The sequence below is a fragment of the Mauremys reevesii genome, linkage group 13 (genome assembly GCF_016161935.1).
Source record: "Mauremys reevesii isolate NIE-2019 linkage group 13, ASM1616193v1, whole genome shotgun sequence".
NCBI classification, from domain to species: Eukaryota; Metazoa; Chordata; order Testudines; family Geoemydidae; genus Mauremys; species Mauremys reevesii.
Genome location: NC_052635.1, coordinates 27,709,548 through 27,721,426, shown reverse-complemented (window position 1 = coordinate 27,721,426; position 11,879 = coordinate 27,709,548). Strand labels below are relative to the sequence as shown.

General features: G+C 41.4%; 1 protein-coding gene across 2 annotated transcripts in view; it reads right to left on the bottom strand.

Moving 5' to 3' along the window:
* Window positions 1-828: 828 nt before the first annotated feature.
* DHX35 (DEAH-box helicase 35) overlaps window positions 829-11,879 on the bottom strand; it is a 44,843-nt gene continuing 33,792 nt past the window's right edge. Inside the window, exons 19-22 of one of the 2 annotated variants that reach the window (XM_039499397.1) lie at window positions 11,329-11,410; window positions 10,474-10,545; window positions 8,242-8,380; window positions 829-2,634 (exon numbers count right to left, since the gene is read on the bottom strand). In XM_039499397.1, the coding sequence (XP_039355331.1) occupies window positions 2,590-2,634; window positions 8,242-8,380; window positions 10,474-10,545; window positions 11,329-11,410 (338 nt within the window). In that variant the 3' untranslated portion in view covers window positions 829-2,589. The remainder of the gene's footprint in view (window positions 2,635-8,241; window positions 8,381-10,473; window positions 10,546-11,328; window positions 11,411-11,879) is intronic. The other variant, XM_039499398.1, reaches the window with a different exon arrangement.

The window sequence follows — 11,879 nt, the reverse complement described above, 5'->3', positions numbered from 1 at the left end:
CTCAGCTTATAACTAAAGTTCTTGTTAGACATCCCAAATGCATATAACTTTACACTCTCACTATTGAATTTCATCCTGTTACTAATACTCCAGTTTACAAGGTCATCTAAATCTCCCTGGAGAATATCCCGATCCTCTTCCGAATTGGCAATACCCCCCAACTTGGTGTCATCCGCAAACTTTATCAGCCCACTCCTACTCTTGGTTCCCACAAAGCAACTAGTGATTTTAGTAGCCTCACCCTGTGGGTGAAAGCCCTTTAAAGGGGACTGATTTTCAGACAGGTGGGAGCATTGTACTCGGTTCTTTTCTGTTAAGCTGTCTGTTTGGATACCAAGATATTAAGGCAGCTAGTATCATTAGTCACCCTTGGCCCAAATCTTCAGAATCAAGTGCGTCTGTTCTGACAGGGTGCTGCCTCTAGCACTGTTAGTACAGCGGAAACTTAAGTAATTTTTTGACTGGGATTTCTTACACAGACCTATTCCACTTGTTCAACTGAAGATGCAACTGGTTACATGTTGTGACACCACTTTCAAATCTCTGTGCTCCTAACTTTGCATGAGTCACAAAGGCCTTGCTGGGTACAAGGACTCAAATGATTAAGAATCAAATTATTTTGCAACAGGAAGAAACATTGGCCACGTAGCAGTGTCAGCCTCTGGAGCACAGAGTTCAAGTGCACCTGGTATTCCCGGAAATGCCAAATTAATTGGATGCTCTGCGTGGCTACATCCCAATGCAGATAGGCATGCTACAATCACGACAGAATGGCAATAATCACTAGCTAGCTAGTTGGATGTGTGGGAAGGGATACGTTCTCAAGCCTTCTTGATTCAATTATTTTATTTCTCTAGAGAATGTTTCCGGAGGACAGAGCAACATGGAAAGTTTACAAGTCTTTGTATTCAGCTCGCTCTCTCTTTCCTTTTAAGAGGAAAAAACTACATTGGATCTTTTTATTTAGTGCTTTTGGTGTTCTTCCCACAGTACAGTACACAGACACTCCCTGCCCCAAAGAGCTTACAATCTAAGAGAAAGATACAGAGAAGATGGGTTGCACTGGGAAATCCAGGAGGGGCGGGGGGATGACTGACAGTTTGTCATACTACCAGTGCCACACACTGAGGCTAACATATCTTATTTTCTGCGCTGGCGATGAGGACCTAGACACTGCACAGATCACACACTTCACATGACAGAACAAGCTTTGTGGGAGGCAGCAATGTAAATGAAGTTTTCAGAAATGATGTGCAAGGCAGCCCTATGGCAAGAAGACATTTATTCTATGTAGAAAGTTTCACTTATTTACACACTTCTTAGAAATGGAAATAAAATTATATAGTTAACATGTTCCAAAGAAGCACATCAACCAAACCAATGTCCTTACAAAAATAAAACTTTCAAACCACGTTTCTAAAATAAATATCATCAAAAGGGTAAGAAAAATAAATACACATGTACCCAAACAACTGTGCTTAAACACAAAGGGGTAATGTTCTTTATGAAAAAGACAGCCATGGGGTCTCAGTTAAACCACTAGCTGCTGAAAATACCCCTGTCCCACTGGCATAAGAGGAGGAGAGTCCTCAACAGCAAAGAGCAGATTGTTTTAATAAAAATATATAAAGGACTATGTTCCTGATCGAGGGAAGTACAGAGCATTTTAATCTTTGCTGAATCTTGCTAAAAGCAGCATTCCTATGAGGTTTCCCTTCTGAAATCTCATGAGGGTTCTAAGTGTTAAGAGAGGCTGGCACATTTATTTTTACTCCGAAAATAAAGCTAAGCCCCATCTGTGAGTCTACATAAATCCTGTTCCACAACAGAACATGTGCAAACATCTCACGGTTGATCAAAATGTAGCCCCCTCCTAAACGGCTGAGCAACAGCAAACCCAAAGAGATTTCCCCACTGCTGAATAGTGCTTTTCAAGTATGGAAACCATTAATTTCAAATACAGCACTATCTACAGAACAATTGTTACAGGATAGGGAAAGCTTGACTCACAGAGAGGAGGATTCTGCAGCTTCAGGGCAACATCATACCAATTAGGCACAGTTAAACACAGTATCAAGGTTTCCATGGCAGCCCCTTACATTTTAAGGGCCAACTCATTGTCCTCCATCTACCCACTTTCAGCAGTCTCAGGATGGCCAGCAATATTCACAGTGCTCCAAGAAATGGGAAGCAGGGCATCCTGAACCCTGGTCCTCTCTCTCAAAGGGTGCTGTACCATGCTAAGCATTTGGTTTCTTTCCTGGAGGTTTTGAGTCTTTGTGGTCCTGTGTCCCCCCCTCCCCCTTTATATTCTGATCATTTGTCTACCTATTAAAAAGAGCAACATATCCAGGTTACAGAGAGTGGTCAATTAGGCCAAGGAATAATATGTCCACAACGCAAGCTCTACTTAGGTTTACAATGTATTGGTCATGCATAAACCCCTACAGGATCCTGGCAGGCATTTAAACATTTAATTGATGTGGGGTCAGGTTGCTAAATGAACGGACTGCTGAATGGACTGTAGCCAGCTTTGAATTAGTGGTGGGTTTTGCATCTGATGTCACAAGGCTCAACAGGCACACCAAATCAGTGGTCATCTACTTTAACTCTCTTTGCTTTCAAGGAAAGATGCTGCAAGAGAAAGAAAAAAAAGTGCTTAATACATATGGCACAATCTCATAAAAATCCAAGTACAGTGTATTGAATCAGTCTCCATATCTGTAGCTCAGAATACTTTATAAAATCAACATAAATCCTGTTTTTGTGGTTGTGGGTTTTGTTTGTTTGTTTTGGGGGGGGGGGGTTGGTAAAATGCATCAAATCTTAATGCTCCTCTGGAAATAAATGCAGAAACTCCAAAAGCCAAATTTTCCCTAAGGTATTTAACTGGTCCTAGTGCACACATTAATACTTAAACAATTTGCAAGAGGAAGCAACTCGTCAGTGTCTACTAATGCAGATTTTCTATGCACAAAATAGTATTTACCTCTACCTACCTGCCTGATCGTGCAATTACCAGATGTGTGCATGCAAAATGATATATTTACTAATGCTGCAGCTGCAGTTCTGTTGGCCCTTTGAATATTTCACCCTTAAAATCTAATAGGAAAGAAAAAAGTGCCATGGAGAAAGTGCATACCGAAGGGGACCCAAGAAAGGGTACAATCCCTCAAAGGTACATTCACTTTAAGGAGTGAAGCATATGTGATTACTGCTCATGCTTGTGACCAAACCACAGGAACCGAAAATATAAAAATAAAAACAATTAGCTTTTTGATCAGGGATAATTTGTTTTAGATCTAGTGATTGAAGGTATCAAGGTTCCAATGTTTCTGGGGCCTGGTCTACACTAGGGTGTGGGAGGATCGATCTAAGTTATGCAACTTCAGCTACGTGAATAACGTAGCTGAAGTCGACGTACTTAGCCCTACTTACTGTGGTGTCTTCACTACGGTAAGTCGACTGCTGCCGCTCCCCCGTTGACTCTGCCTGCGCCTCTCACCGAGTTGGAGTACAGGAGTCGACAGGAGAGTGCTCGGGGATCGATTTATCGTGTCTAGACTAGACGTGATAAATCAATCCCCACTGGATCGATCGCTGCCCGCCGATCCGGCTGGGAGTGAAGACATACCCTTAAACTTCTTAGTGCGCCACAGAGATTTCTCTGCTAAGCACTCCCAGTCGATGATATCTTGACCTAAGTGGTTTCAACATGAGACAACTTTACAGATGTTTGGGTGATTTATTTTTGTTTGCCTGCAGTACTCAAATACCACTGCTTCTGCAAGCATCCAGTCATATGTTTTATGGTGCACCAAGGATAACACCGAGGTTCTGGTACCTTTAGTCCATGAAAGAGAAAGCAGCAGAGTTATTTATAAATTAACATCTGCCATTTGTGTGTCTTAAAAAGCACCTAAGACACTTCAGCAAGATATTGCATTAGTGAGCTTTCCCAACGCCTCTTTGAAAGACGTTCTTCCCTGTACCCTTGTGGACTCTTCTATCATCACCAGTGGGGGAAATTTTTTTATTCCTTAAAAATGAGGAAAGTTTAACGTATTCTTCAAACATCTATAGTTAACTGTATGTTAATATATGCAGCCAACAAAAACTCTTTCATATGGGAATGTCGCAGTTCATATTCACGTGTCATTGTGTGGGATCAAACTAGCTGCAAATAGCTTGTACAATCACACTTATGTGAGACTAGCATCAATGCAGAGATCACCTAAGTGGGTTTATATTAGTGTCATGCAAACAGCATGTTTCATGATTAACAGAAGAGAAGACCCCACAGGGGACTTAGGAGCACTTAATTTTTTTTTTTTAAACCCTCCATGAATTTGCCCAATCTTAACTCACAAACCTCCTCTCTATACCCCTCACTGCTTACCTAGTGTTGTCCACCACCCTGTCCTTTCACTTGGTCTTTCCCCTGCAGCTCCTGTTTGTCTTACAGAACACAGGCAGGGCCATAACAAGGCTTCCCGCCACACCCCAAATAACTAATGTATTTTTTCCTTGCCTATTGCCTGTAATTTCTCACTTCCTTTGCTACTAACTCTGTATTAACTAAACACTGGGTTTTGAGATTAGGTTTATGATTACACTGTCCCCCCGTAGGTGAGAGCAGCGGTGTGCACCAAAGTGCTGTGCTGTAATTTCCCCGTGTGAATACTGCAGGTGCCAATTAAAAGGTTCCTGGTTTGCACTAACGTAATCCTCTTCACACAGGTCTACATTAATGCGAACTAGAAACCCCTTTTAGTTGGCGCTCGCAGTGTCCACACGGAGAAGTTACAGCACAGCACTTTGGTGCTCACACTATTCAGACTCCCATAGTCCCAATTTAAGGGCAGTGTAGACACGCCCTTAGTGAAATATGCTATAACAAAATTAAGTAGTTCATTTATTCTGATTTTTACCCCAAAAAGGCAAAGTGAAACTAAACCAAGGCTCTAGGCACCACAGATCGAATATAAAACAATGTTTATCTTTTATACATTCAGCAAATTCACCTAAGTCTTGGGGCAAAAGGGGAAAGGCAAGCAGAAAAACAACAAAACCTTTCCCTCCCTAGGATGAAAATGATTCTTAGGGCATGTGGCAAAGCTGAACAGATTTGATCTCTTTCAGACCAAACAAGAGGGTGATGGTAGTGGAGTGAAGTCTCTATTAAACCAAAGGAGCTTTTAGATCAAGCATTTTCAATCTTCATAATGGTGGCAATATCGCACAGGGAGAGAGATGGTCACTCCAGATAGGCAGGTCCTAAGCCATCGGTATAGTGTAAAACACCAACTCTTCCAAATTAATCATAATCCATGTAAAGATCTGAGCCACAAGGATTCCAGAGGCAGATTTGGTACAGTGGGAATGTTGGCTCATTTCCTTCTAATGCCATGCTTGAGGCACGTGTACTGAACAGCAGCAACAGAAGCCCAAGGCCTGCCTTGCAGTGTCATTACCACCTCAGCCAAGAGAATGATGGAATACCCAGTAGAGACCCTTCAATCTAGGAATCATTCTGGGCAAGTTCTATGGCCTGTGTTATACAAGAGGTCAGGCTACATGATCACAATGGTTCCTTCTGGCCTTGAAATCTACAAATCACCTGAGAAGTCCATTTATAGCATGATAAGCATCCTATATAACAGATGAATTATCCAAGTTTCACATTTTAGAAAATCTCTGAAATCACTTACATGGACAGAATGCCAATGCTCTGCCGTATTCACATTGCTATGTCTTGCTAAGAAATGAACTCACAAGTTCATGTAATAATAAGAAGCTCTCATAGGCATATCAAATCTTTAAGAGGATAAACTTCCCTAAAACTCCTTCAGTGTCGCCAAGAAATATGGACAATAGGGATCAGATTTTCAAGAGGTCAAGTTCACAAATATGCATGCAAAACTATGTGCAAAATTAGTGTGCACAACCCCCCCCCCCAAAAAAAACAAAAAAACCACCACACACACATGGCTATTTAGCTACATTTCCACATCCAATTCTCTTATTTGCATGTGCAACTATGGAATTTGCTCAGGTAAATTAGGCACGTAATTTTCACTTGATCTTTTGAAAAATCATGTCTGAAGTTTTTATTACAGTATTGTCCTGCATTTGAGCATCACAATACCAGATCTCATTCTAACACAGACTAACAGGTTTCCGTTCTGGATCCCTCCACATCGGAAGAGGCTTGTTCCACAAGTGGAGCTGCATATTCCTATTCCATGCAGATTGCTCCTGCACAGATGGTAGTGGCTAGCTTGAATAGAGCCTCACAATAATACTGCTCTTTGTGTGCCCATTTTATGCCCACCCTGAAAAGTATCAGAATTTGGCTCTTTGCCACTGATACTCCCACATCATTGTTTTGCTGGAATGTTGCCCATCAGAATTGCTTTATGAAGATTCACACAGAATCTCATGATGCATGTGGAATGAGGCTGTTTGGCATTGCTTTATAGTAAGTACCTCTCAAATTCCACTAAGGTTAGGACTGAGTAATTAGTCTTCCTCCCTGAATGATCACACACGTGACACCCATTTGGTCACCCCTACTGTTCAGTGTTTATGTACAGTCTGCTATTGCAGAGACTAGCTTCAGTGTCACAAGCACAGGGATAATATTCCACTCTACATCGAGACTGCTCTGACAGTGCCTAATGAAGGTGGGTAGATGAATGAGAGCAAAGTCTAAACAAGACGAGGTGCTGAAAGTTGGCAGGAATAAGTGGCAGCTACTGAAGATGTACATCTATGCTCTTTGTGGATATGACTCATGACATTTAGGGGCCATACTCAATCTGTCACTGCTCCTGTCTTCCCAGATAGCAAGAACTTGTAGGGCCTTTATTCATGCAGGATCAGTCAAGAGACTGCAGCATCTCCTCTGAGAGAGACCTTGCCACAGTGATTGATACATACCCATCATTCACAAGCTACATTACAGCAACAAGCTCTGCTTAGGGCTACCCTTGAAGAGGATTCAGAAGTTTTAGCTGGAACACAATGTAGCAGCTTGCCTCTGAGATGCTACAAGGCTATTGTGCCAATGCCTCATGTTCTGCATTAGTTACCTGTTTGCTTTTGGATACTATTCAAGGATGTGCCATTGGTCTAGGACCCTATTACCTAAGAAGTCACCTCTTTCCCTGTTCCCCATTGAAGCAGTTATCTGCTGGATGCTCTTGCTGTTCAGAACTGGTGGCAGGGCTCTCTCTGCTGAGTGTTCCTGCCTGTGGCACTTACTCCTTTCAGGGGGCTAGGGCCAGAGTTTGGCTACTTTCAGGCCCAGAGCAAAGCTTTTGTTTTTTTAAATAGGCTTTTAGCTAGAGGGATAGCATCAACTGGAAAAAATAAGAAACATCTGTCTGAAAATGTGGTGCCTGCTGTCATTATTGGTACCTGCCAACGTGGCTCATTTTTCTATTATTTCACTTTGTGCATTTGAGCCACTTTGTGTACAGGGAAGCAAAACAATTACCCTTTTTAATAAATAAGGGATGTACTATTTCAAAGGTCACAGAGAAAGAACAAGCCACTACTCCTCATTCAGGTCCTGTGGCTCTAATCAACTTCCAATTTAACTGCTTGAAGCCTAATTTTTGCTATTTAATTGTTATGGTGCCTTGGGGCCGCAGGAATACATGTTATATAACTATCCATCCAGCTACCTCACATCTTGAACCAATCTCTCTAATGTAAGGTGCTAAGTACACAAATGAACTTGTATTAAGTTTATCCATAGAAGGACACTTCTTTTCATGACTCCAAATTTTAACCTCTAATTTATTTTCCTAAGTAACAGAGCAATTATCATTTATTTGCTTGAAATAATAGTGTTGGGTACTGCCAAGAAAGACTTTTCAAGGCACATGACGATTCGGGCCATCTCAAGTTTACACTTACCTACAGCAAGTCAACAGAACTGCTGAGAGAAGTGCTATTGAACACATATCTCTGAGGATAGACTAGTTCTGTGCTGAATTTCCAAATGGACTTCAAATAGACAAATGCAATTCTGAGCTAGCGTCTAGACACGCTGTACTCCTGTATGGCAAACAGAGCTCTTGCAAGGGTAATGCAAAGCAGAGTTTTATATATTAAATCCCCTTAAATGAGTTACACCCCAATTTGTTTCTATTCCCATCAAACAAAAGAAAAATACTGCAAAAAAAAACAAAAAACCTTTAAATACAAGAGCTGTCAATACAGCAATGATACCATTTGGTGTCTATGTCGAGTCCGTACCGTTCCTTCTTGGTAAAAGTGAGGTGCCAGTTCCAATAGCCAAGTGGATTCAATAGCAGTCACATCTCTCATGTAGTACCTGGAGGTCTGTATGACTTCATTGTAGACTACCCTGAAAACACAGATAGAGAAAAAATGAGACCATGTTATATAGCAGAGAGGGACTTGTTCTGACCGTCTGAACATTCCACACTATAGAGATTACAGAGTTATTTCACGTAGAAGATGCTATTGGGTAGTCTCTGCTGTGCGGGAGGAGCGTCAATTATAAAATGCCCTCCGACCCACGCCCACCAAGGTGCTCAGAGTATTGTATAGCAGGGCAATAAAAAGATTTTTAAAACTCCACTAAAAAAATATCTCCACAAAACCATCTGGAAGAACAGACCGAGGGGAGGGAGTAACAAGAAGAAAAGAGAGGGGAACTTGTAATTATGGGGCCAAGAGCTCTCATACTAAACACCTCTAAAGGGGAGATTTTAGGTGTTGTGGGTGGAGTGTGACTGAGAAGGATGTCGAGGGTTGAGTGCAAAATTCTAGGCCCATCAGAGTTTAGTAACGCTCCACAACCTAATATGACGGTGGGATCCCTGACTGCAGGCACTAGTCAGGAAGAGTGTGTTTTGAATAATGCCAGGACATACACTGCTTTGAGCTTTAGAAAGCAAGCACGCCAGTTTAGAAATAATCTGCTACATCCTAGGCAGCCATTGCCAAGAATGCAGGAAAGTTCTCTCTAAGGCCTGTTACAATGACCCTCCACAGGGACTAGAGCATCTCCAGTCCCACACCCTGCTCTCTCACTCATCCAGTTCATAACCTCACCACACGGAGCCATCTTCCATACACAGGAAAAAAAGACAAAGCAATCGCCACGCTGCTTAGAGGGGGCAACTCTTTTGAGAACAGAGGGTTAGTGAATGGAAGCAAGAGGAAAGTTCTCACTCTTCCCTTCTTCCCCAAGACAACCACTGACCCATTCGAATGCATCTAAAATTTGAGGAAAACCAAATTAAAACAAGAAGTGAGACGTCACTATACTCACAGTTGATAGACAAAACACAGAGCAAAATACTACCTTCTTCCCTTACTAACAACAAAGAGCAAAACCAAATCAACCAAGCGAACACTGTCCATAGCCCAGTATATTGATTCACACATGAACACGCCCTAAAAGCACAACTAAACAAGTGGAGGTGGAGGAGGTAAGTTCTAATAGAACCAGCACAGTTAAGACTGAGTGATCTGAATTCTATCTCCATCTTGAGCATCAACAGAATTGATTGCTAAGTTCCAATCAGCTACACCGGTGCAAACGCTGTGCACAGGTGTCACTGAGGATACTATTCAAAGACAATCAAGTTGCACAGGTGTCACTGAGAGCCTAATTTAGCCTGCAAAGTTTTTCTCACTGGTGATTATGCACAAGGTTGCAAGAACCTAGCTCGACTCCAGGAGCCCAGGCTGCAGTTGCTAGGCTGCCAATTAGAAAAACATTTTCATTTGTTTACTGAGCACTTTTGATATGGAAATCAATGACACACAAACATGTAATATCCCAAGAGGACATGTGACTAGAATCACATTTTAAAACCCACTTCTTCCACAAATCTGTTTATACTGTCACACCTTCCTTTTCCTGAAGTATTTTGTCTCTTCCATTTTAGATCGCAAACTTCCTGGAGGAGGAACAGTGTCCCGGTGTGCCATGTACATTTACTGCACTATATAAGTGTGTAATAAAAGTAACTACTACCTTGTATCGTTCAAATTTGTCTTTTTAAATGGGATGGCCTCATTAGCCTCCACATTAATATCAACATCACTGAACTAAGATAGTCAAGGGACCTCCTCAGAGAGCAATTCCTGTGAGTGATTTTACCTGCAGCACAAGGCTCTGGATTCTGGTATTTTTTAGGAAGGGGCCACCTGCCTCCCCTCTCTCGTCTTCACAGCTCTTAATACTTTTTAGTACCACGTTAATGCCACTTTTCCATATGCTCCTCACCTCGCAGTTTTATTTGGATGTTGCCTAAAGACTATTGCAGAGGAAGCCTCCTTTGAACTTACATTCCGGAAATCAGGATCTTCCAGGTGTGTTGTTACACTGATGCAGAACGGAGTTATTAATGGGAATCTCCTAACAATGCCTGATGTGGTGTGCCTCCTGATCTAGGCAGACAAATGAAACCAGCTCTAGCTTACCAGCGAGGAGGTTTCTCTGCATACAGCACTGAGGTGGGATGGATGTGCAGTTCCTGGTCATCACGGATAGTCCTTGAAGAGAGGGTATTATTTCAGATTTAGCAATTGCAAATTTATTCTTAAAATTTATTTACTGGTGACCTTTCAGCCCCAGTCAAAATGCTAATAAATTTGAGTACTGAAAGGTACTGGAGCAAAGTAAAGAGGTGCAAAGCTAATGCACTGGCCTTTCAGTTGCAGAGATCAGGCCCAAATTCTGGCCAAGACACCAGTGAAAAAGTTTGGAGTTATCATTCTATGGGTTTGTCTACAGGAGGAGTTATTCCTGATTGATTAACTCCATTTATAGACATTCTTATTCCAAAATAAGAATATCAACAAATGGAGTTCATCAGGAATAATTAATTCACTTTAAATTCATACCCTACATCATTCCAAAATACTTTTCATGTGTAGATAAACCCTAACACTGAATGGTTTTCTGCCCAAATCACAAGAACAAGGTCCTGAAGGCTTGGATTAAGGTGCATTGGAGGTGCTATGGAATTGAAGCATTTATAGTTCCTGCTCACATTAGCACATTAGTTAGTAACTATTAAAAATTCCCCTCTATCAACCTTACTAACTGTCATCATTTAACCAACAAGAGAGGTGATAAACAAGCAAACAGCATTTGGAAACTGTTACATGCGACACTGCAAGACCTCATTAATTTAATGAACCAACAAAACTTTTCTTGCTAGTCTATCTAGAGAAGCATCTATTTGTTGACTATCCAGATCTGTCAATTCATAGAAGCATGCTAAATAAAAGGACAGTTCTAAGGAATTATATAGATCTACATACATATTTTACCTGTAAGCTCCAGTGGAGTGGCATTTAGCTGCATTAGCAAAGAATCCAGAAACTATACACCTCAGAACAGGATCTGGGTCACCTAAAGAATGGAATTGACATGTTATTCTGCAAAATGTATTTGATAAACTAAGAGCTGATGCAATGACAAAAAAATCCCCTAAATACTGCTCTGTCATCAAAAGCAAGAGACTCAGGATTCTTTATTTCCCTCTCTCCGGTTTCACAATAAATCTCAATTACTATGTAAAAAACAAAGGTGCCAGAGTACCTCCCATGGAGATAGTACCAATCGTAGCTATCTCACAGGGTACTATGAGGATTAAGTGGTTGCAGAGTGATTTTTAGAGATGCTGAGCACTTGCAACTCCAACTGAAATCAACAGGAGCTAGGGGTGTTCAGCACAACTGAAAATCAGCTCCAAAATGTTTATACAATGCCTTGATCGTAATGAGAGATTTTCAAAGGTATAAATGGTGGGTGCGTGAAAATCTCCCATTAGGTTTTATCTATGAAGTTATTCTTAATTACCACTACACAACACTGCTGC